Below are 26,259 nucleotides of genomic sequence, written 5' to 3'. Positions count from 1 at the left end.
TTAGAAAAGCCATGACACTACATCTGATGACAAACAGAATACATGTAATATTCAGATTCTCTGAAAATATAAATGCCACGGATGAATGACACCCTTATATTACATGCTCATATTAGACAGTTGGTCTATTATGCCATAACTTACAATAATTTACTATTTATTTAGTGTACATAGAGCAGGGGTCTTCAACAGGGGGTCCGGGACCCCTAGGGGGTCCTCAGAGTTACTACAGGGTGTGAAAGGTCAAGTTTATTAAGTATGGACTGTTCAAGTGGTTAAATATCTGAAAACACAAATTGACATGAATCCAAAATACACGGGTGATTGTGCTGTCAAACAATGAAACTATATGGAAATCTATAAGGTTGTGGGGGTCCCCGCTTTATCTCTCTCTCAACTAAGGGGTCCTCTGACTGAAAACGTTGAAAACCCCTGAAATAGAGAGATGAAAGTGTCAGTGGCACCATGTGATAAATGTATGCGGTGTTGACTCACCTATTTTCCTCCATGGGACTCTCATTGCCATTGGTATCAGGGTAGTTCTGTAGTGGCAGACAGAGAGACAGACAAACAGTTAGGAATGAAGTTAATCTGTGCTGTTGCATGTTTATAGTGTCCGGGATTGATAACCATATTTACTAATGAGTAAATACTGAATAGTAGTGTATAGAGATGTTACCGATCAATCGGCAATGGATCGGATCGGGCCGATCAAAGCGTGATCGGCGATAATCGGTGGTTTAGATCAAAAGGTAAATTCACCGATCCAATCCGATCGGTGCATCCGATCAACCAGCCGTTCAGTATGCCCACTTGAGGCCATTTTCGGGTATTGATTTCCACAGTGCTGAAGGAATAATTAGTTACTGCTATGATAATAAATACATAGTAATGCTGGTAAATAACTGTAAGGCAAATATATAAATGAATTCATTAGTGAATTAATTAATTAAAGTTAAAACATTAACATTTAGAAAATATAAATAATATATAAATAATAAATCGATCGGATCGGTGATTGATCGGTATCGGGTGATCAAACTTTTGTCATCGGTGCTCGGTGATCGGTTCCAAAAAACCTGATCGGACCATCCCTAGTAGTGTACATACACAGCGATACAAGAGCACTGTGTGTATGATCAGAATGTATTTCTGCATCATTTTTGATAGTGACAGCGAGAGAGAGAGACAGACAAGAAAGGCATGAGAGAACAAAGAGGGCAAAGAGCCTCGAGGTGGATTCAAACCTGGGTCATCTGTGAGAAGTGCTATTGACCTTATTCACACCGTGGCCATCTTGGATCACATGACCACATAGGGTGGCAGCCTGCAATGCATTACAAACCATTGTAAACAATGGAGCGGTGGTACCAACATATGAGTTGTGTTCAACCAATTTCTTTTGACCAAATCGATGAATGGGCAGATGACAACATCAACATCCCCAAAAGGATTCAAAAGAAGGGTACATCCACAATATTCATGGTAGTTAGGTTGCAATGTTACTCTGCACAGACTTGCTACAGTATCTGTGCAGACTTTGCTTGCTCTGCCATCATATTAACTTACTGTATTGTGGTTTTTGCATATTAATCAGGAACAATCTAACAACAAATAGTTATGATGGCGGGAGTCGCGGGACCATCGCTCCATTGTTTACATTGGTTTGTAATGCAGGCTGCCACCTTATGTGGTCATGTGATTCAAGATGGCAGCGATATGAATAAGGTCAAAAGCCTATTTATGGGGTATACGCTCTCACCAGGTGAGCCATCTGGTTGTTTTTAGTTCACTCGACTGCTATTAATGTTTATCGATCAAACATGTATCCATATAAACTGACAGCAACATTATGTTTTTTTTTTCTCCCCGATTAATAATTTGTGTCTCATAACAAAAGTAATGTTTTTTCAACTGAAAACAAGGTGTCAACGCTTAAGTTGTTGTTGACCATGTTTGTACTTAAAGGAGTAGTTCACCCCCAAAATGACTTTTTTTCTATTGATTAGTCACGCCATGGAGACTAGAGTTCAATCATTTTTTTTGGTTTTTGTCACATTCCTAAGACAAAAATGTGATAACAATAAATTTACCCCCATTCATTCCGGATGGTGACCCGTTTCGAAACGGGTCACCATCCGGAATCAATGGGGGTAAATTTACTCGAATCAAATTTTTGTCTTAGGAATGTGACAAAAACCAAAAAATATTATTGAACTCTACTCTCCATGGCATGACTAATCAATAGAAAAAAAGTCATTTTGGGGGTGAACTACTCCTTTAACTCATTCCCTTTTCAAGATGGCCGCCAAGTACCAGGATGCCACGTTCCTAGATTTCTAGTGCACGGATCAATTTTTAGTGCACGGATCGTGCACGCCCATGCACCATATATGCATCATATGTGTAGTACTTTTTAACAGCTTTCAAACAAAAAAATCCGCTTGGAAATCCGTTCAGGCATTCATGAGATAGAAGCCTTCAAAGTCAGACAAAACAAACACTGCCACCTTCCTAAATTTCTAGTGCACGGATCATTTTTTTGTGCACGGATCGTGCACGCCCATGCACCATATATGCACCATATGTGTAGTACTTTTTAACAGCTTTCAAACAAAAAAATCCGCTTGGAAATCCGTTCAGGCATTCATGAGATGGAAGCCTTCAAAGTCAGACAAAACAGCCATTTTTGCCATTTTGAAAGATGTGTTTGTTATGGGGCTAACCATGCAATTTTGTGATTGCGATCATGCCTAATACATTTTAGGCATTTTTAGAAAAAAATGTTTCTAAAAATATATATATATATATATTTTTTTTAAATGGCTTCCAACTCGGGAAACTCGGGCTGTGGCAGCCTGGGACTACTGTAATAACTCGGGAAACTCGGGCCTTGGCAGTCAATGAGTTAAGAGTAGTGTGCGCTGTGAGCGTAACATTTACCTCTGGTGTCACACATACTGTGACATTGCCAACTAGTTATCAATGTGGTTGTGGTTCACGCCGCAAAGGTCACTCCCATCAGCACTCGCAATCAGCAAAAACATTATCGACAGCTTGAAACCTTCGTCTACACACTCATTAATGTTTTAGAATGCAGGGTTTTCACTCTCTTTCAATACCAAACCAGCACTGTGTTTAGCACTGAGGAGTGGAAAATGTATTTAGCTGTAATGTAATAAGTACTTTAGTATGTAGACAAAGCACATTAAGCATGTTAATGGGATTTATGACAATAAAAGAAAAGGTGACTGACAAACGGGGGGGCAGGGGGGGGAGTGAGAGAGAGAGAAAAAAGTGTGAGAGAGACACACCTGTAGGTCTGTGTTGTGAGTGACACACTCTGGGTTAGTAGCTGTAATAGCACTAGCGGGGTTAGACACAGGTGAGCCACGGCCAGGCTCTCCAATGGGATTCTCCAGCAGCTGAGGGACCGGAGACCCGCTGGTCTCCATGTCAGCATAGGCCTGAGAGGCAACACACACACACACACACACACACACATAGACAGACTAGTTCAACCCTACAACATAGAAAATAGCAGACATACAAGCTTGCAGCATGGCACAAAGTGTCGTGCTCGCCGTGCTGCGAGCTTGTACATCTGCAATTTTTGAATGGCCAACACCAAAAATCTAAAATGACAGCAGCTTTCCCGGTTTTAATGTGTTAAGGCTAAGACAGAAAATGTGGGGGATTAACCACTTAAATGTAATGTTATACTTTGGCTTTTCAAAAAGAGCTGCCTGTTCCACAATCTCACATTGCTTTGCATATTGAGATTGTAGCTATTTTTTAAAACCTTTGCCCCTAATGACATGTCCAAAATAGGGATGCCAAGGTTAATGTAAGCACGCCATACAAAACACTGCTGAGCAAACAACAACAAAATGACGACAGTTTTCTTTTGAGAACTACAGTAAACATACAGTCTGCAATCTCTGCATAAAATCTAGCAAAAATAATGTCAGGTGCCCACTGCCCACACAAGGATGCCATGGCCATGCAAATGGACCAACCGAACTGAAGTCGAGTCATGTTAACTGACCCAATTCACACAGCACTGCTAGGACATTAGACAGGGATTCTGGTGGGTCATCACTCATCAGTATCTCTGACAAAAACAACAACAACATGCCAAAACAAGGTCTGAACAGAGAGGAAGTCATTCCTCTCTTCCTGCTCCACAGTCCCTCCCTAGACCCCACAGTGTCCCAATGTATGCACTTCAAACCATCCAATTCCAAATGCATTTTCATGCACACCAATACCCGTTAACGGGTCATGGCAATAATTCAATATAAGCATTTAAATGCATAGCATTAGTGCGATAATGCGATTACACAAATTCCCCACAAAGGTTTGTAAATACTTCCTATACAGTGAACTGTTCAACCTTATTACAGCACATGTAAAGAAACAAAGAAATCCCAAAAAGCATTTAGCCTACATGCCCAAATAAATCAAAAGATTGATCATAACCTCTTAAACCCCTGCTTTTGAAACTCTCACAACAATATTTACAGTATATGACCATTTCAACTTCAGTGTTGCATTATTTGGGGTACGATCAGGGCATTAGCGTGCATGTAAACACACTAATGAGGGTGAGGATGCACTAGAGCAGGGGTCTTCAACGTTTTCAGGCCAAGGACCCCTTAGCTGAGAGAGACATGAAGCAGGGACCCCCTCTTGACCTTTCACTTTGTACTTTTTTTAAATCTTAAACCGAACCCATTTGCTGAAAATAGCCGATCTACAAATTTATAGATCTGCTATTTTTGGCTAAAGTTCTTCTCAGAATTGGGATGCGAGGGTTCAAGTTGTTAATTTTAAAAGAATTATCCTATCACACAAAGATTTGGCGGCCCCCCTGTAGTAACTCTGAGGACCCCCTAGGGGTCCCGGACGCCCTGTTGAAGACCCCTGCACTAGAGGTAAGGGGCCGGTAGCAGGGGTAGCATTGCATTGGATAAAATATCACCCACTATGGAAGGAGCAGCAAAGAGCAGCACGTGACAGTAAGGAATGCAAGGAGAAGAAAACGAGCAAGAGGAACAGACAGGAAGTACTGAAAGAGCGAGGCTCACCTGACTGTTGCCATAGGGAGGCAGGACTACTCCATTGCTCTGACTAAGTGCTTTCAGAATACTGTCAAACTACATGACAGGACAGGGACAGATGGGAAGGTGAGGTTGAGTAAGAAAGGAAAAGGGATACATAGAAAGGGATAGAAAGGGTAAGTGCCAAGAGTATCTAACGAAAGGGATTTGAAATGAGAAATATTTAATGCCATTGTGCTGGGAGTGGGACCATGGGGAGACTAAGGACTGGCGTATGACTCACATTCCAGTCTTTACTTGAAGTTGGCTCTGTTTTCCACTGTACTGGGAACTGGTCAGTAAAAATGACCGCTTTTGTGAGACTTTAAGAAGTCTCACAAAAACACTAGAGACAAAGGTCATTAGTGGGGGGAAATCCCTCTAAGTCAAACGCCGATAAGGCAAACGCTGATAAGGCAAACGCAAATGTACTGCCCGGGTCTCCTACCGTAGTGATCTTCTGCCGTCTCGTTAAGGAAACAGAGTAGCCTCCTTATTTTTAGCAATACAATGGTTATATGTCACAGTTATTGTCCACGACATTGCAAGCGGCGCGAAGGCCAGCGGACCTTGGTCCTGCTCTTCGCGCGAGTGCCCGCGAAGAGCGGGCCAGGGCCGCGCGGCCGGCGGAGCGCCGCGCGAGTTACGAAGCCGTGGTGAATGGAATCGTAAGCACACGATAAACGCATGAATGGAATGAAACGCGATGCAGGTGAGCTCACATTTCACCATAACAAAAGGAGTAAAAAAAAAAAAAAAAGGAGTTTGGCTTATCAGCGTTTGCCTTATCGGCGTTTGGCTTATCAGGACGTGCCCATTAGTGGCCATTAGTCTTTGCAGTTGTAGTAGTAGTAAAGGCACTGAAGCAAATTAGTGAACATGAAAAACAGAGCTGAACTTCTGTGAAGGCGTGTGTGCACAGTGGGGGAAAGGGTACCAATCGTTTGTGGTATGACTCTGATGAAACTATATAGACATTAAGCACATTTGAGTTTCATGAGGCAGTATATAATGTTACACTGCCATATTGATCACCTCAATAACCTCTTTCTGGTTCAAGGTTATTCATCCTAGACAGTTTGTCAGACCCATAGACTGAACTAAGGCCAAGAGTAGACTGATAACCTCATCACAAATCTCCTGGAGCAAATCAGAATCACCATTTCTCAACAGAGGCAGAAAAACAGGCCTGAGAGGAAGCGTAGCTCTAGTACAATTGCAGAATACAATGCAATTGAATTAATAGAATCTGCGACATGTTGTGAGCTTTTATGTCTCCTACAATGACTTGTCCCAAAATGGCGAAGCCAGTTTGAAAGTGGTAAATAGGTTGGGCAACTCATGTTGATGATGCGCCATCATCTGTAAGATTTTAACAAAGATGAAAATGATAGGCTAGTTGCTGTCTGACTTCCTGTAATGCAGAAGCCATCGTGTTCTAGCTGGTAAACATCTGAGATTAAGTTTATGACTTAATAAATGATTGAAATATGTATACAAGATGAGCGTTACACACAATTTGGGCAACACAAGTCTTAGGGTTGACACAAAGGAAAATGCAATACTATACAAAAGATAAAGATATTTAACAGGAAAACACAAATATGTTAATACTTTTTTCTATTCCTCGTGATGGAACATTGGCATAAATGTAGTAGAAATTGTTATTAACTTATATCACAAAAAGTTGATATTCATTTAAATATTGTATACTATGGATATAAAACGCAGAGCTGCACTTCAGATATGAAGGTTTAAATGGTGTATGTGTGTATATGTGCTTATCTGTTAAATTATGCAGTCAGAAAGCGATGTTAGTTTGTTTATGGGGTGTTGGAACAAAAATTATCCAAAGAGTCATTACAGCATAGTCATTAAAAGACAGGTACATTAAGTTTTAGAGTATTGTCAATATGCACACGTACTATAAGCGGGTCAGATTGGCTACAAACACCCATTCAGTCTGCAGCTCTACAACTTCAGTAACGTGTCCACTATAGTCCTGAGAAGTGCTAAAATATATGGAAACATAAAGCCAGATGCAATTTCAAAGATCCCAAGACTTGGATGAATCTACATCAATTCAAATCTAGAGCTGAACAGAAGAAGGAATAACGATTAGCATGAACACTATTGCTTGTGATGCTAGCTCTGCTACCCGAGTTATTCTGATGTTCAAGCATTCAATTTTGAGTGCAGAGTGCTTCAATTTTGCCTGTCGGCGCAATGCTGACTCGTTAAGACATTCAAGACATTTTCTGTCTGCTGTCATGTACTGCCAAAGGATGTATTGTACAGTACATACTAGTATATGTCCTTTGGCAGTACATGACAGTGACAGCATTGGAATTTTAATGGCCCCAGACAGAACAGGTATAACTAACTATCAGGTAGTGTGAATAGGTCTCCATAGCGGTTTTGTGAGTTGTTCTGTAGAAATGAAATACAACAGAACGAACGGACTCCCGATCCTATATCTAAATATATCAATAACGAGGATGAATCGGTTCAGCGTGCACTGTAGGACAGCTAAGTATTCATACTAATCAATTAGAATAATACAATATTATGCTGCCATGTTGTTTCATGATTTACAAACCTCATCAACATGTCTACAATAGATTTCTATATCTTCTAACTAGAAGACCATTTGTAGGCTAAAGTAAATATGGTTATGATACTTTTGCTTGCATTGCTTTATTACAAAAAAAAATGCAAGGCACTATAAGGACTCCATTCTAATGCCAACAAGGTGCTGTTTATGGCATGAGGCATTTGTTCCTGTATTGACTGAATACGGAGGTCCAATGGAAATTGAATTTCTCTATTTAAATGTATCTTTTTTGTTTCACTTTTCAGGCCACGTATCATGTATCTAGTGTAGATGTGTATTAACCACACATACACTATAGTGGACCTACACATAACACACACTCAAGACAGGATACAAACAAAAACAAAGATGCACAGGTGACTACTTAATAGCCAAACAAACAGCTGTCAGACCAAAGGCTAATTTATGCTTTGGCCGAAAATGTGTCATGTGATGATGTCGCATGACCCTTTAAGTGCAAATTAGACTTGACGGACAGACATACAGACAGACAGACAGACAGACAGACAGACAGACAGACAGACAGACAGACAGAAAGCAGTCATAAACTCACATCTGGAGAGTTTCTGTCTGATGCCGCTACATCAGACTGGTTAACCCCCTTCACCTTCCTCTTCTTCTTGGCCCCTGCTCCTCCTGCCCCCTTCTCTCCTCCTCCTCCACTGGGAGGGGTGCTCTTCTGCTGAAACTCCTTCAGCTGGCCAAAGGAGAGAAAGGGATGATGAGAGAACAGTAATGTCCTTCAGTTGCTCAAAGCTTTTGTCAGGCTAACTTTGTGACTTCCCCCTCAGATGAAATAGCAAGGATCTCTCCTCAGTGTGTAGAGTAGACTGTGTACATAGTGTGGTGTGGTGTGGTGTGGTGTGGTGTGGTGTGTGTGTGTGTGTGTGTGTGTGTGTGTGTGTGTGTGTGTGTGTGTGTGTGTGTGTGTGTGAGAGTGAGTGAGTGAGTGAGAGAGAGAGAGAGAAAGTGGGAGAGAGAAACAGACTATTCAAGAAACTTCATTCATTTCGTTTGCAACAATGCACCCCCATCACCAAGACACCAACTGCATTGCTTGCAGCATGTTTAGTACAATTAGAGTGACCACATTGATTGTTTACTTCTCCACAAGGGTGTAAAGTTAACTTCAATTATGGCCAACTACTACTACCACCATTAAATCGTTCATGACAGAATGACCCATACGTTTCTTGACTAAAGTACACTAATCAACGTGTGGTATTGAGTGTCCCGACTTCCCTATGCCCGAGTTATGCCTCCTACTAGTGACAGCTGACACTGGCGAGGACACAGGCTCCCAGCCATCTCCAGATAGTTAATGGAAATTCCAATATGCATGCAATGTATAAATACTGGGTTGAACCCACATATCACATATCCACGGAAATAGAAAGGCAATGGCAAATGTTGAAGGGTCCACTGCCCTGGCCAACAGTCAGCAACAATATTGATAAGGCCAATCTTTCTTAGAGCAGTGATTCTCAAAGTGAGGGGGTCTAAATTACAAGTCTGTAACTCTGACAGTGTACAAATGGAACCAAATTAACCCTGATGGGTCCATTTGGTTCCATTTGCACACTGTCAAAGTTAAGGAGAAACCTTGAAATGTGAAAGTTTGAGAACCACTGTCTCACTCTGAGAGCACACCAGACAAGGACAATGTGACGAGGTGGGGGTGTCAGCTGTCAAAACAGTCAGTCATCTTATCTTGTTAACTTAGTTCCAATGTCTCACTGGGGGTTTTGTTGAAGTTGCAGAAAGCAGGACATTGAATACTGAACCGCAAACAAGCTTTACTTAGGTAACTGTTGTCTATTATCATGTCACTACATTATAATTAACTGCATAGCTACCAAATCAAGTTAGCCATTAGCACAACACGCTAACTAGAAACGGCCAACTACACAATTAGAAGATGTGGTAGAAAGCCACACACACTTTCCCACTTAGTAAATTACTGAAGTGGAACAAGTAGGCAAAGAATACACGTATAAACGTCTCCAATAAGAACAAATAGTCAACATAATCTAGCAATTCAACACTATCAACCGAGGCCCAAAAGAAGCCCCGGCCTCTCCTATCCGACGAGCGCCTTGACACACGCAGGACTGTCGGTGAGAGCGACAGGGGACGAGTCGGAGGACGTGTAATGTCACCAACCTCCCCGGTGAACGAAAACAACCCGCTGACAAGTCACAGCAGACACACGAGACGCTTCCCGTGCTTGTTTTGTTGTTATTGTTACGTTCACTTTCTGATAATTTACCTTTTTCTTGGCTGCGGCGAGTTTGATTTGCCTGCTCTGGTCCGCCATCCTCCTGCTCGTCCGGTAGGCGAACCGAACCACGTCATCAGTTTGCACTTGCACTGGAACATGGTGGCCGGCCACTAGGGGCGCCATATTTAATGCCGGGGTGTTCCCAAAAGTTAATACAGATCTAAAAGCTTACAGCTGCATTTTCCAGTGTGGTGGAAAAAGTACTCACATTCTTTACTCAAGTAAAAGTATCAATACTGCAATGTAGAGATTCTCTGGTTACAAGTAGATGTCCCGAATTCTAAAATAAATTTAGTAAAATTACAAAAGTATTGGTATCAAAATGTACTTAAAGGAGTAGTTCACCCCCAAAATGACTAATTTTCTATTGATTACTCATGCCATGGAGACCTGAGTTCAATAATTAGTTTTTTGTCGCATTGCTAAGACAACATTTTTATTTACGGTATAGTAAATGTACCCCCATTTATTCTGGATGGGTCCCCATCCGGAATCAATGGGGGTAAATTTATTGTAATCACATTTTTGTCTTGAATGCAAAAAATACGAAACGATATTGTTGAATTCAAGTCTCCATGGCATGAGTAATCAATAGAAAAAAGTCATTTTGGGGGTGAACTACTGCTTTAAAGTACCAAAAGTAGAAACTACTCATTATGCAGAATGTCCATTTCACAAGTTTTCTAATGTATAAAATGTATAAAAAATCCTTTGAAAATAGCAAATCTACAAGCTCACACTGTGTCGCATCTAGACACATTGTGAGCTTGTAGATCAGCTATTTTCAAATGGACACAGTGTAACCTATATAGGGCTGAAGTGGTATGTTTTTGAATAATAATCAAAACCTACAAAGTATTAGTAACGAGTAACTAAAGTTTTCAAATAGTGGAGTAAAATTACTGTCTCTCAGATTCAGTGGACTAGTGGAGTATAGGAGTATAAGTCAAAATTGTACTACAGAACTTACTGTAAGTAAATGTATTTAGTTACTTTCCATTACTGCAGATCTAAAAGCTAACAGCTTGTATATACTGCATTTTTCTTAGGTGTGTGACATCATCTTTGGTGTTCCAAGACACACAAAAAAAGCCTGGGGTTCAACATTATGAGGCCTACTGTAATTACAATCTCTATACTGTCACTGCTGTCTACATTATATTCAAAAGTGTTTTATTTTTTTTGCAAATGTCAGGGGTGTCACACCAAATTCTGGGCCCTGGGTACAAGGATTCACTGTGGGGCCCCCATGAATGGGAATGCATTATTATTATGCATTATTTTGTGCTTTAACCATTGAACAATAGCAGATTGTGCCACACTGCGAGTTTGTAGATCTGCTATTTTTGAAAATTTGTGCGGGTCTTTGAATATTTTTGACACGATTCTATAAATATCTTCTAAATCCTTCTAATGTTTCTATGTCAGTGGTGCTCAAACCTTTTCATGTGAAGGACCCCCAAAATGTTATGGATTTGGCCACGGACCCCCATCTCTAAATATTTATTTCCAGGGACCCCCAGAAGCAAAATTTGAGTTTAGTTTTTCACTTAAAAAATACATACAGTATATTCAAAGATTTGCACACATTTTCACATCTTTTCAAAAATAGCAGATCTATACAAGCTCAATTACAGCACAATGAGGCTATAGGGATTGGGAAATGCTCACAGAAGTAGGCCTAGGTTAGAAACATGCCGTCTTGCAAGAGACACTACCATCTACATGAGTGCAACGCTGAGCTGTGTTTACATCATCGAGATGTGGTGCACATGAGGCATGGTTTATGGGTACCTTTTCTGTTTCATGCCTTTCAATCAGAAGTCACCCCCATCCATGTGATTCAGCCAGGATTAAACCTGATTTCTATTCTCACTAAAACAAGTTGTGTAGTCCATAGATGCCAAATATTGATATCCCTTTTCTTTTACTCAACATTGATATTAATAATACCCTGGAATATAATCTCTGCAGTGGGACTACCCTACAAACTCAAAGCATTCTACCTACACTTGTCTCTCTTCATTTCATTAGACACCATTTGATTCTCCACACCTGTCTTATGTTTCATAGTAACCTAAACATGATGAATACCAGAAGACTCGCCCTAAAACACAGTCGCCCCTGGCGTCTATCTGGCAAAACGGTCCTAAACGTAACCTCGGCAAACCATGCCTTAAGCTGGCCGCACACTAGCCGATAATCGGGCTATTTAATTACCCCCCCGACAATCGGGCTGCCACCGACTGAAACGGGCCCGACAATCGGGCATGAACGTCGTCTAGCGTGAGGTCTCACAGATCCACTCGGTGCCCAGCCGAGTGGCTCGGAGGACGATCGGGGGTAGCCCGACTCTTTTCAAACATGTTTGATATTTTCCTGGATCAGTACTTGTCTGGAAGACTGGAAGGGCAGCAGGGGACTGAGAGAAAATAGTAGACTACAGCAGCCGCTGATAGACGCAAGTCTCTGAGCATACGTATGACTGAGTGACAGATCCATCTCTTTTTTTTTTCTCTCCACCTCTCCCGGCCTCTGCCTCTCACACACACACACACACACACACACACACACACACACACACACACACACACACACACACACACGCACACAGACACACTTTTCATAGCGTCCGTCCGTCCATCAGGTTGTATCATGAATGATTGGGATTTAAATTAAAACTCAACGGCAGCGCGCATCAAACAAACAGAAGACTGCGACCAGCTAGCACACATCCCTTGCAAGTAGGTGGGACGTTCGCGAACGAATCGAGTATTTTGAACGGCTCTTTGAAATGAACGATGGGATCCGGTTCGCAGTAGGGAGCCGTTCCTTTCTAATGAACAGTGGTGGGAAAATAGCCTACTGCAATCAATGTGGAAATACTCTGCCACAAGTAGAGGTTTTTGGAATGCTAATATACTTGAGTAAAAGTACAAACGTATTGGTATCATTCAACATTTAATTAATGTAGCCTACAGATTAGACCTACCAATAGTAGAAAGTAGGCAGAATGTCCTGTTTCACAGATTTTCCAATGAATAAAATGTAGAAAAATCTTTTGAAAATAGCCGATCTACAAGCTCACAATGCAACAAATGGCAGGTATGTAGGCCTACCTATATATGGCAGAAATAAATGTATATAGGGTTGAAGTTATTTGTAATTATAATCAAAATCTACAAAGTAACTAATGAGCCAGTCTTTTGAACGGCTCTTTGAAAGGAACGGATCCCAGAGATCCGGTTCACTTCAAAGGACCATAAATCCCATCTCTATGAGTCAAAGAAGTACACGCCCATCCTGATCTACAAGCTTACAACGTGGCACGGGACAGACACAGTTTGGTCTTGGAGATCTTGTTCTGGGTGCGCTACACAGTCATACGACTAATCATAAATCAGGCACCATGACAAGGACGGAGCGGTGCTTTAGCGCAGGAGAGAGAGGGGATGTCAGAGTTGGATGTACATGAAACGTGTCAAAGTGATCTCATATCGTCAAAATAGGACACAACTTCCATATTGAAGCTTTTTTTTTTCGTTGCGTGAGGCGGTGTTGTGTGTTGAGTCAGTGGATAACGCCATGTGTTTGTATGTGCGTGTGCGTGCGTGTTGCAAAGCACAGCTCTCAGAACACCCCCCGTGGCATCTTGTATTCATTATATTATTTATTATTGCTGTGTGCGAGCCCGACTCAATCGTGATAGAATCCTGTAGCGTGCGGAGCGCCCGACTGTTCAAAACGGCTAGTCTGAGTCCGTTTAGATTATCTGGTAAAATAATCTGAAAAAATGATCCTGTAGTGTTTAATTCTACCCGATTCAGTCGGGCCCGATTATCGGCTAGTGTATGGCCAGCTTAAGAGGATAAACCTAACCTTATTCCTAACCTTGACCTCAGTAAAACGTTGCCAAAACCTGACCCTATTCCTAATCTTAACCTCAGTAAAGCTATGCTTAACCCTAAAGTTATATCTAACCTTATCCTCAGTAAAACAAATTCAAGAATACTATAGAACCGTCCCAACGAGCGGTCAGCGTGAGATCAGCGGAAACAAATCAGGGTGAGGTTTATTGGCTAGTAGACCGGTTACCAACATGATTACTAGATCAACTGTGGAAGTAAATATATCACATCAAACATGCTTTTACCTGTTTTTACCTTTGTATCTTTAACTCATCCATTACATTCTTTTCTCATTTTTAGCTGTGTCCCACAAACATTTAGCTGCTTATACCTGTATGATTAAGTGACAAATAAACCCTTCTTTATTCCTTGTTGAATTAGGCCCATGAAACCTCTATTAGGCTCAAAATTGTCACAGTCCTGGAGACATTTAACTACTTAAACCTGTTGAACCGGGTCCACAGGGGTCTATATAAGGTGACGATCAGCAAATTTTTTGCCTCTACACCAAATCTATTTGTTGAAAATAGCTGGTCTACAAACTGAGCTGTAGATCTACTATTTTCATTGAATGTTTGCCAGTGATTGAGTTTGCCAGTGGCTGACAACAATCCACTACATGTTAGAGTCTAACATGTCTAACAGTTAGACCAAAGCACCATCAGCTCTGATATCATTCATTAGCCTATAGTCACTGACCTCAGCCCACCTGCTCCAATTCTTTATTTCTTTGATGCCCTAACTTATACCATTTTAAAATACCAATTCCTTTATGAATTGTTCATGTCACATTTGACAGCAATCTCCTCTTTCTTAATGGCTTAATATGTTATTTGTTTTAAAGTAACCATGATACCATATGATTAAAGCAAAGGCCATAATGGGATACCTCACCTTTGACTATGACCTTGGAGTGATCGCAGCCGGACATATACTGTATCAGTGGTTCTCAAACATTTTCAGGTCGAGGACCAGGCCAGGGACCACCATTAGAAAAGAGTTGTCAACATCCTTTGAAAATAGTTGATCTACAAGCTCCCAATGTGTTATGTTGCAACATGTTTATGACATGTGGTGAGCATGTAGATTTTCACAAGTTGTGAGTTTGTAGATTTTCACGACTTGAGAGTGTTTTGATTGTTTGAGTTTAAACTGTTGTGGGGGCCACCTGAAACCTCTTCCAGGGCCCCTGGGGGTCTCTGGTCCCCACTTTGAGAACCACTTGTCATAGATTACACAAATGATTTATTAAAAGGCTTCATCAAATGTTATGTTCCCACTCTGCTCTGTCAGTTTGCAGCTATTTGGAAAACGGACTGAAGATATAACATAGATATATCAGTTTGATCCATTTATAGGCTACAATATTTGTGTGCAATGTCTATTTTCTCCATGACCCCCGTTGTGTTCATTCAAAAATCGAACCTCGGTTCGAAGTGGAGCGGTGAATTTGAGCAGCTGTACCCTATGTGAGTGAGTGAGTGAGTGAGTGTAAACTGTGCCTGTGAGTGAGTGGTGAGTGTGCCTGGCCTGCACAAAACAGCGCCCCTCCTTTAACTAGTGTGTTGTGTGTGGCCACTCAAGGTATTGCCAGGCTACGGACGGACACGGCCAGCCAGCCACCCAGCCACCCACATACCCACGGACATACCTGTCTATTGGGAGCGCTTTCACCGCTCCAAAAAAGTGTCACACACACATGCAGCAGCCAGCAGGCCTAAATAATAGGGTGATACCGGTATTCATGTTATTGCATATCTGTTACATGTCAGAGTCGATATTGAGGCAAGCCATAGGAGTTGGGACTTAATGGGACTATGGAATGATGCAACAACATACAATAGTTTTTCTGATGTAATTAGGCTACATGCATTGCATATTTACTCTCTGACACACATTGTTTACTTACTGGTAGTGATTAGTCATTACTTTTGTACTGGTAGGCCATAGCCTAACACATAGCTTAACACATCAGACAACCAGAGGCATATGAATGCTGAATAGCCTAGCCCTATAAGTCTTCAATGGACTCAAATATTGATCTATCTATTACTGGGATGACGCCTAGGCTGCAGGGCAACCTAAAGAAGAAATGCACATAGTAATAAATGAACAAGAAAGGCACATTGTAAAATAATCCCTTCCTTCCCACAAGTCTATGCACACACAAAAAAATATGCTCTAAAATATGATCCATCTGACAGCTAGCCAATCAGCAGTGGTACAGTAAGCAATGACTCATGACGTTGACGTTACCAAACGTGTGCAAATCAGCAGCGGCCAGCATACCCTGTGCAGCCAATGGGCGCCTTCCAACGAGCGGCCGTGGGACCAATCGCGTAGCTCCACGACGGGGACGAAGTGAATGCTTATATACGGAGAGCGAACCATTTATTCAACACATCATTTCATGTACAGAGAAAGAATTCAAGCAAAGACAAGAGGGTCTGCTGCTGCTGCTATACCATACCTTTGGTTGGAATAACGCCAAGGAGACAGACGGGCCGGGAGAAGAGAACCCATTCAGTATCTGGTGTAAAGGTATGTGAATAATGTGACGATATTATTATTCATATTGGGCAGAGCTGGTCACATTTTGACATGAAATAATGGCATGAATTGGCCTAGCAGCAGCTGCTTGGAGGACGTTTAGCTCTTCTCCCCTTGTCGGCACGCTACGCTAACAGCCCAAAGCTATTAAAAATACCGCGGTGGAGTTGGATTCAGGTTGGATATTCACCCAGATGGATATTCAACATTTTTAGGGACCGTCCACAAATTACAGATTGCATTTAAAAAAAAATGCAATATCTCCTAGAAAAAGATACCTGGACACACCAAAATACATCACAAGGTCCATTGGACATTCCTACACGATGCACAAATTTTATTTTGAAATTTTCCCTCAAAGTGTATTTTTGAAGATTTTTTGAAATCTAAGAAATTGAATAACCTTTTGGTCACATGACTTTTTCAACAAAATCATGGTTCAGAAAATTTGTTAGGAAGTCCTACATGATGCACACCTTTTACTTTGAACAAATATGTCAAAACCTATTTTTAATGAATTTCTGAAATCTTAGAATTGTAATAACATTGGGGTCACATGACTTTGATAGCCAAATCTTTGTTCAGATTGTCTGGCAGGCATTTCTACATGATGCACACCTTTTACTTTGAACAAATATGTCAAAACCTATTTTTAATGAATTTCTGAAATCTTAGAATTGTAATAACATTGGGGTTAAGTGACTTTGACACCCAAATCTTTGTTCACATTGTCTGGCAGGCATTTCTACATGATGCACACCTTTTACTTTGAACAAATATGTCAAAACCTATTTTTAATGAATTTCTGAAATCTTAGAATTGTAATAACATTGGGGTTAAGTGACTTTGACACCCAAATCTTTGTTCACATTGTCTGGCAGGCATTTCTACATGATGCACACCTTTTACTTTGAACAAATATGTCAAAACCTATTTTTAATGAATTTCTGAAATCTTAGAATTGTAATAACATTGGGGTTAAGTGACTTTGACACCCAAATCTTTGTTCACATTGTCTGGCAGGCATTTCTACATGATGCACACCTTTTACTTTGAAAAGATATGTCAAAACTTATTTTTAATGAATTTTAGAAATCTTAGAATTGTAATAACATTGGGGTTACATGACTTTGATAGCCAAATCTTTGTTCAGATTGTCTGGCAGGCATTTCTACATGATGCACACCTTTTACTTTGAACAAATATGTCAAAACCTATTTTTAATGAATTTCTGAAATCTTAGAATTGTAATAACATTGGGGTTAAGTGACTTTGACACCCAAATCTTTGTTCACATTGTCTGGCAGGCATTTCTACATGATGCACACCTTTTACTTTGAAAAGATATGTCAAAACTTATTTTTAATGAATTTTAGAAATCTTAGAATTGTAATAACATTGGGGTTACATGACTTTGATAGCCAAATCTTTGTTCAGATTGTCTGGCAGGCATTTCTACATGATGCACACCTTTTACTTTGAACAAATATGTCAAAACCTATTTTTAATGAATTTCTGAAATCTTAGAATTGTAATAACATTGGGGTCACATGACTTTGATAGCCAAATCTTTGTTCAGATTGTCTGGCAGGCATTTCTACATGATGCACACCTTTTACTTTGAACAAATATGTCAAAACCTATTTTTAATGAATTTCTGAAATCTTAGAATTGTAATAACATTGGGGTTAAGTGACTTTGACACCCAAATCTTTGTTCACATTGTCTGGCAGGCATTTCTACATGATGCACACCTTTTACTTTGAACAAATATGTCAAAACCTATTTTTAATGAATTTCTGAAATCTTAGAATTGTAATAACATTGGGGTTACATGACTTTGATAGCCAAATCTTTGTTCAGATTGTCTGGCAGGCATTTCTACATGATGCACACCTTTTACTTTGAACAAATATGTCAAAACCTATTTTTAATGAATTTCTGAAATCTTAGAATTGTAATAACATTGGGGTCACATGACTTTGATAGCCAAATCTTTGTTCAGATTGTCTGGCAGGCATTTCTACATGATGCACACCTTTTACTTTGAACAAATATGTCAAAACCTATTTTTAATGAATTTCTGAAATCTTAGAATTGTAATAACATTGGGGTTAAGTGACTTTGACACCCAAATCTTTGTTCACATTGTCTGGCAGGCATTTCTACATGATGCACACCTTTTACTTTGAACAAATATGTCAAAACCTATTTTTAATGAATTTCTGAAATCTTAGAATTGTAATAACATTGGGGTTAAGTGACTTTGACACCCAAATCTTTGTTCACATTGTCTGGCAGGCATTTCTACATGATGCACACCTTTTACTTTGAACAAATATGTCAAAACCTATTTTTAATGAATTTCTGAAATCTTAGAATTGTAATAACATTGGGGTCACATGACTTTGATAGCCAAATCTTTGTTCAGATTGTCTGGCAGGCATTTCTACATGATGCACACCTTTTACTTTGAACAAATATGTCAAAACCTATTTTTAATGAATTTCTGAAATCTTAGAATTGTAATAACATTGGGGTTAAGTGACTTTGACACCCAAATCTTTGTTCACATTGTCTGGCAGGCATTTCTACATGATGCACACCTTTTACTTTGAACAAATATGTCAAAACCTAACCTAAATAAGTTTTGACATATCTTTTCAAAGTAAAAGGTGTGCATCATGTAGAAATGCCTGCCAGACAATGTGAACAAAGATTTGGGTGTCAAAGTCACTTAACCTTAATGTTATTACAATTCTAAGATTTCTAAAATTCATTAAAAATAGGTTTTGACATATTTGTTCAAAGTAAAAGGTGTGCATCATGTAGAAATGCCTGCCAGACAATGTGAACAAAGATTTGGGTGTCAAAGTCACTTAACCCCAATGTTATTACAATTCTAAGATTTCTAAAATTCATTAAAAATAAGTTTTGACATATCTTTTCAAAGTAAAAGGTGTGCATCATGTAGAAATGCCTGCTAGACAATGTGAACAAAGATTTGGGTGTCAAAGTCACTTAACCTTAATGTTATTACAATTCTAAGATTTCAGAAATTCATTAAAAATAGGTTTTGACATATTTGTTCAAAGTAAAAGGTGTGCATCATGTAGAAATGCCTGCCAGACAATCTGAACAAAGATTTGGCTATCAAAGTCATGTGACCCCAATGTTATTACAATTCTAAGATTTCAGAAATTCATTAAAAATAGGTTTTGACATATTTGTTCAAAGTAAAAGGTGTGCATCATGTAGACATGCCTGCCAGACAATCTGAACAAAGATTTGGCTATCAAAGTCATGTAACCCCAATGTTATTACAATTCTAAGATTTCTAAAATTCATTAAAAATAAGTTTTGACATATCTTTTCAAAGTAAAAGGTGTGCATCATGTAGAAATGCCTGCCAGACAATCTGAACAAAGATTTGGCTATCAAAGTCATGTGACCCCAATGTTATTACAATTTTAAGAATTCTAAAATTCATTAAAAATAGGTTTTGACATATTTGTTCAAAGTAAAAGGTGTGCATCATGTAGAAATGCCTGCCAGACAATGTGAACAAAGATTTGGGTGTCAAAGTCACTTAACCCCAATGTTATTACAATTCTAAGATTTCAGAAATTCATTAAAAATAGGTTTTGACATATTTGTTCAAAGTAAAAGGTGTGCATCATGTAGAAATGCCTGCCAGACAATGTGAACAAAGATTTGGGTGTCAAAGTCACTTAACCCCAATGTTATTACAATTCTAAGATTTCAGAAATTCATTAAAAATAGGTTTTGACATATTTGTTCAAAGTAAAAGGTGTGCATCATGTAGAAATGCCTGCCAGACAATCTGAACAAAGATTTGGCTATCAAAGTCATGTAACCCCAATGTTATTACAATTCTAAGATTTCTAAAATTCATTAAAAATAAGTTTTGACATATCTTTTCAAAGTAAAAGGTGTGCATCATGTAGAAATGCCTGCCAGACAATGTGAACAAAGATTTGGCTATCAAAGTCATGTGACCCCAATGTTATTACAATTCTAAGATTTCTAAAATTCATTAAAAATAGGTTTTGACATATTTGTTCAAAGTAAAAGGTGTGCATCATGTAGAAATGCCTGCCAGACAATGTGAACAAAGATTTGGGTGTCAAAGTCACTTAACCCCAATGTTATTACAATTCTAAGATTTAAGAAATTCATTAAAAATAGGTTTTGACATATTTGTTCAAAGTAAAAGGTGTGCATCATGTAGAAATGCCTGCCAGACAATGTGAACAAAGATTTGGGTGTCAAAGTCACTTAACCCCAATGTTATTACAATTCTAAGATTTCAGAAATTCATTAAAAATAGGTTTTGACATATTTGTTCAAAGTAAAAGGTGTGCATCATGTAGGACTTCCTAACAAATTATCTGAACCATGATTTTGTTGAAAAAGTCATGTGACCAAAAGGTTATTCAATTTCTTAGATTTCAAAAAATCTTCAAAAATACACTTTGAGGGAAAATTTCAAAATAAAATTTGTGCATCGTGTAGGAATGTCCAATGGACCTTGTGATGTATTTTGGTGTGTCCAGGTATCTTTTTCTAGGAGATATTGCATTTTTTTTAAAATGCAATCTGTAATTTGTGGACGGTCCCTAAAAATGTTGAATATCCATCTGGGTGAATATCCAACCTGAATCCAACTCCACCGCGGTATTAAAAATGCTTATTAATTTCTGAAAGGCATGGACGAAATGCTATCGAACACTTTTTGTCAATACGTCTTTGTATTTTACGTCCTGTCACTGTCAGTAGAACAGTGTTGGCCTACATTCAAGCGAGCTTGCTGTGCAGTTGCACGCTGCTGAAGCTAAAATGCCGGGTGTTTGAAGAAAACGTTGGGGGCACCACCCGATTTACTAAGACCGATTATTCAAAATCTGCCCAATATTGACTATGTTTTTAAGGCGTCCATTTTGAGTATTATGTTTGGTATTTATTATTTTTGATCTAGGATAACTGTGGGATCCCGATCTGTAAAACGTTTATCTGACTAGTACTAAAGACTAGACTAGAGCATGAGCATCGCAGACAGTGCCTCTCCTCCTCAAAGTTAACCTCGCGTCATCGCCAGGCTTTGCGCTGTACCAGCCTGTCAGACTCTAAAAAGCCTGGTTTTCACTTCATTTACTAAGCAATCCTCCTATCCGGTCTAGAGCCCGCCTACTCCAATACTGTATCCGGGCATTTCCGCCCACCTTCTTGAACGCACGCAGGCCGTTTCCGTAACCGCTGTAGACCGGATGTGAAAACTGCAAGGCGATTTGATCCCAGTCTACCTCATAGTAGCTTGATTTTTTTTTTGATTGAATTCTTTATTGACAGTTTGTGGTACGATTTTACAATAACGCTAAAAGGATAACACAAAAAGCAGTAAGGGCTTGTTTCCATTGTGTTCCTGTGTATTAATTTAAGACTTAAAGCAACTATGAGGAGCCGGTAGACTATGGTCAAATTGCTTTTTTAGCCTCTGTAATACAGTGGCTAAAACTTCCAGGACATGGACGTCTTAATTGCACAATGTCACCAGCTTAACAATTCAATATTTCAGTAGTTAATTGAATTGCCATTTTTTCACAGATTTCTTAAGTGAGGTGAAGAACAACAGACAAGTGAAGATGAGGCTTTTGTGCATGGTGTTGCTGGTCGCCGGCACTGTGTTTGCCGACGATGATGACAAGAGGGAGAGCGTGGGGACCGTGGTCGGAATTGACTTGGGGACCACCTACTCGTGGTAAGATGATGTTACATAATACATTTGATGTGTTTTTGAATACTTTAATAACAGTTTGAATACTTTAATAACAGTTGCAAAATGGTACAGAGGTACAACAATGATGTTAAAAGGATAACACAAAAAGTCCTATGGGATTGTTTCCTGTGTGGTGATGTTCCTTAATCAGCATGCCTATTCTGGGGGGAACATTTGCCAAAAATAGCAGATCTACAAGCTCCCAGCGCTTTGCAGCATGACGTGTTGGGAGCTTGTAGATTTATGTTCGTCACATATATGTTGTGTAGGGCCAGGAAAGAATAGACAAAGTACAGAGGCAAAAGTGAAGTTAGCAGAGTATTGAGGGTTTCAATAACCATTAAGTTTAAATGTCAACTCTCTTTGCCCTTTTAGTGTTGGAGTGTTCAAAAATGGTCGTGTTGAGATCATTGCCAATGACCAGGGAAACCGCATCACCCCATCTTATGTGGCCTTCACCGCTGAGGGTGAGCGTCTGATTGGTGATGCTGCCAAGAACCAGCTGACCTCCAATCCTGAGAACACGGTCTTTGATGCCAAGCGGTTGATTGGGCGTACCTGGACCGATGTGCATGTGCAGCATGACATCAAGTACTTTCCATTCAAGGTTTGTTAAATGCTCCTGGCACACGAGTAGGGCCTCAAAGGTTATCGATTGTGGATCTTAATATTTGTTAGGGTGAAAAAAAAAAGGATTACAAAATGGATGTTATTTTTTTTTGTCTAGGTTGTGGAGAAGAAGAGCAAGCCCCACATTCAGTTGGAAGTTTCTGGTGGACAGGTTAAGACCTTTGCGCCTGAGGAGATCTCTGCTATGGTGCTGACTAAGATGAAGGAGACCGCTGAGGCTTACCTGGGGAAGAAGGTAAAGGAATTTATTTATTTAAATTTTTATGTAAAAGAACAACAAAAAAACCAACATGAAATCAGGGAAACTATGCATTGTGAATAAGGATGTTTTCTAATCAGATTTTATTGTTGTTTACAAAGGTCACCCATGCTGTTGTTACGGTCCCTGCCTATTTCAATGATGCCCAGCGTCAGGCCACCAAGGATGCCGGAGTCATTGCCGGATTGAACGTCATGAGAATCATCAATGAGCCGTAAGTGTCTCTATACATGGGGCTCTATTTTCGTCCATGCCTTACCCCTTATCCCTAAACTATTTTGTACTATTTTGAAATTTTTGATATTTAAAATAGCTGATCTACAAGCTCACAACGTGTCGATGTAGATCGGCTATTTGAAGTATTTTAAAATGTTTTTCCAAATGGTAAAAATAAGGCAAAGAAGTTTAGAGATAAGTGGTAAGGCATGGATGAAAATATAACTCATTGCTTAATCACCCGCCATGAATGAAGTCAGACTTTAAATATTTACAGACATTTCTGTTGTGTTTTCCAGAACCGCTGCTGCCATTGCCTATGGCCTCGACAAGAAGGATGGAGAGAAGAACATTCTTGTGTTCGACCTCGGTGGTGGCACCTTCGACGTTTCCCTCCTTACCATTGACAACGGTGTGTTTGAAGTGGTGGCCACCAACGGTGACACTCACTTGGGAGGTGAGGACTTTGACCAGCGTGTCATGGAGCACTTCATCAAGCTGTACAAGAAGAAGACGGGCAAAGATGTGCGCAAGGACAACCGTGCTGTGCAGAAACTGCGTCGTGAGGTCGAGAAGGCCAAGAGAGCCCTGTCTGCCCAGCACCAGGCCCGCATTGAGATCGAGTCCTTCTTTGAGGGCGAGGACTTCTCTGAGACCCTGACTCGTGCCAAGTTTGAGGAGCTCAACATGGTAAGGCAGCCTTTCTCAAAGTGGATTCCATACACTCTGTGGGTTCTTTTAGGGGGGGGTCTAAATGGACCCACACAAGTCTGTAACTCTGACAGTGTACAAATGGAAACTGGGAGTCCATTTGGTTTCATTTGTTCACTGTCAGAGTTAAGGGGAGACCTTGACATTTAAAAGTTTGAGAAACACTGTGATAAGATTTCAGATCATGGGTGCCTATTTAGTCTGCTCAAGTGCTCCACAGCTTCATGGTGCATCTTTATTAACCAGGCTTTGTTTACTTCCAGGATCTCTTCCGTTCCACCATGAAGCCTGTGCAGAAAGTGTTGGAAGATTCTGACCTGAAGAAACCTGACATTGATGAGATCGTCTTGGTCGGAGGCTCTACCCGTATCCCTAAAATCCAGCAGCTGGTGAAGGAGTTCTTCAATGGCAAGGAGCCGTCCAGAGGCATCAACCCTGACGAGGCTGTGGCTTATGGAGCTGCTGTGCAGGCTGGAGTGCTCTCTGGAGAGGAGGACACTGGTAGGTTACCATTGCTAGCTGATCCACTTCATAATACTTATGTTACTGCAGTGAATCTTATTTTGTATTTTGTATTACTTTACATGGGCCTAACCTAATGTGTTCCATTTCCTATTCCAGGTGACCTGGTTCTTCTTGATGTGTGCCCCCTGACCCTGGGTATTGAGACGGTTGGAGGAGTAATGACCAAGCTGATCCCCAGGAACACTGTAGTGCCCACAAAGAAGTCCCAGATCTTCTCTACCGCCTCTGACAATCAGCCCACTGTCACCATCAAGGTCTATGAAGGTAAGAGAATACTTTTATTGGCAACTTGCCTGGATTTTAGCCATAATGAATAATCAAGTGTTACCAGTCTCGTTCTTTATCTTATCTATATTGCTGAACTTTGGATCTGATTGTACATTTCTACTTGTCCCCTTTAGGAGAGCGTCCCCTGACCAAAGACAACCATCTGCTGGGCACCTTTGATCTGACTGGCATCCCTCCTGCTCCCCGTGGCGTCCCCCAGATTGAGGTCACCTTTGAGATTGATGTCAACGGTATCCTGCGCGTGACTGCAGAGGACAAGGGCACAGGCAACAAGAACAAAATCACCATCACCAATGACCAGAATCGTCTGACACCCGAAGACATCAAGCGCATGGTGGACGATGCTGAGCGCTTTGCCGACGACGACAAGAAGCTGAAGGAGCGCATCGACGCCCGCAACGAGCTGGAGAGCTATGCCTACTCTCTGAAGAACCAGATCGGCGACAAGGAGAAGCTTGGTGGCAAGTTGTCCGACGAGGACAAGGAGCTGATCGAGAAGGCCGTGGAGGAGAAAATTGAGTGGATGGAGTCTCACCAAGAGGCAGAGCTGGAAGAATTCAAGGCCAAGAAGAAGGAGCTCGAAGAAGTAGTACAGCCTATCGTCAGCAAGCTCTATGGTGGAGCTGGTGCACCCCCACCCGAGGGTGGAGAGGGCGAGCAGGAAGAGAAGGATGAGTTGTAGGCAGATGTAACGTAACAAAAGTACTTTATTCTGTCACCTCTCGCCTCTCTGGTAGTGGCACCTAGATGTACATAATGGACTCATTGGACTCAAATGGTGAGAAGAAAGGTTGGGAAGGAGTGGCAAAAAAAAAAAGCAACCATGCTGAAAACTTCCGTAAAGATCTTTGAAATCACTTTCAATGTGTGAGGGAGGTGCTCTTCGCTCTAGGGTGGAGATTATTGTCGGCCCAGATTTGTGGCTCGCTACTGCTGTTCTCAGGCAGTCCCGAAAGGGGTTCTGTAGGGGGGAGGGGATTAGTAAGGGGGGGCAGGGGGGGTTCGTGGGTTCATGGGCTTGACATGTTCACTGTTAAGAAGTTATTTATTGACTCTGGTCGTTGTAGAGAAGCCTTTCTACAATGAAGATGTTGAAATAAATGTTTGATATAAATGTTTGTCTTTGTTTCCCATCAGTTCATTCATATCTTGGGTTGTTGACCATTTGACCTCTGTAAACTGCAAAATGTGCTACGATAATTTAAATTGGTAGAGTTTATGGTGTAGGGGACTCGATCTTTCCTTGGTGTTTTGCCTTGATTGCGGTTAAACCCAAACATTTAACTTCACTAAAACTATGCCTAAGCTCACAGAAATGATACGTCAAAATCCAGTCCGCCTGGGCGAAACAAATGGGAAAGACCTCCTCCCTGTAGGG

The 26,259-nt window shown here is 40.5% G+C and overlaps 2 protein-coding genes and 1 long non-coding RNA gene across 3 annotated transcripts in view; 1 reads left to right on the top strand and 2 right to left on the bottom strand.

Moving 5' to 3' along the window:
• The window catches only part of golga2 (golgin A2), a 40,350-nt gene extending 30,298 nt beyond the window's left edge, over nt 1–10,052 (bottom strand). The window contains exons 1-5 of the mRNA XM_080743261.1: nt 9,986–10,052; nt 8,270–8,413; nt 5,091–5,159; nt 3,315–3,467; nt 496–542 (exon numbers count right to left, since the gene is read on the bottom strand). Coding sequence (XP_080599387.1) covers nt 496–542; nt 3,315–3,467; nt 5,091–5,159; nt 8,270–8,413; nt 9,986–10,033 — 461 coding nt within the window. The 5' untranslated portion in view covers nt 10,034–10,052. The remainder of the gene's footprint in view (nt 1–495; nt 543–3,314; nt 3,468–5,090; nt 5,160–8,269; nt 8,414–9,985) is intronic.
• Nucleotides 1–26,259, bottom strand: part of LOC308299483 — a 711,129-nt gene that overhangs the window by 30,298 nt on the left and 654,572 nt on the right. The window lies entirely within an intron of this gene.
• hspa5 (heat shock protein 5) lies at nt 16,321–25,831 on the top strand. Its single transcript, XM_080743800.1, has 9 exons — nt 16,321–16,446; nt 22,081–22,234; nt 22,628–22,859; nt 22,980–23,117; nt 23,243–23,355; nt 23,657–24,047; nt 24,332–24,569; nt 24,690–24,857; nt 24,995–25,831. Exons 2-9 carry the CDS (start codon nt 22,119–22,121, stop codon nt 25,561–25,563), a joined length of 1,965 nt encoding a protein of 654 aa, XP_080599926.1. The 5' UTR covers nt 16,321–16,446; nt 22,081–22,118; the 3' UTR covers nt 25,564–25,831.

The sequence above is a fragment of the Nannobrachium achirus genome (assembly GCF_963921795.1).
Source record: "Nannobrachium achirus genome assembly, chromosome: 15".
In the NCBI taxonomy this organism is placed as follows: domain Eukaryota; kingdom Metazoa; phylum Chordata; class Actinopteri; order Myctophiformes; family Myctophidae; genus Nannobrachium; species Nannobrachium achirus.
The sequence above is the reverse complement of the archived record's forward strand: the minus strand, read 5'-3'. Positions and strand labels throughout refer to the sequence as shown.

Bases quoted from the DNA above. Each gene is read 5' to 3' on its own strand.
- hspa5 (XM_080743800.1), top strand. From the start codon at position 22,119: ATGAGGCTTTTGTGCATGGTGTTGCTGGTCGCCGGCACTGTGTTTGCC. The intron at 22,860-22,979 runs GTTTGTTAAATG...TTTTTTGTCTAG, and splicing joins TCAAGTACTTTCCATTCAAG to GTTGTGGAGAAGAAGAGCAA. The intron at 23,118-23,242 runs GTAAAGGAATTT...TTGTTTACAAAG, and splicing joins AGGCTTACCTGGGGAAGAAG to GTCACCCATGCTGTTGTTAC.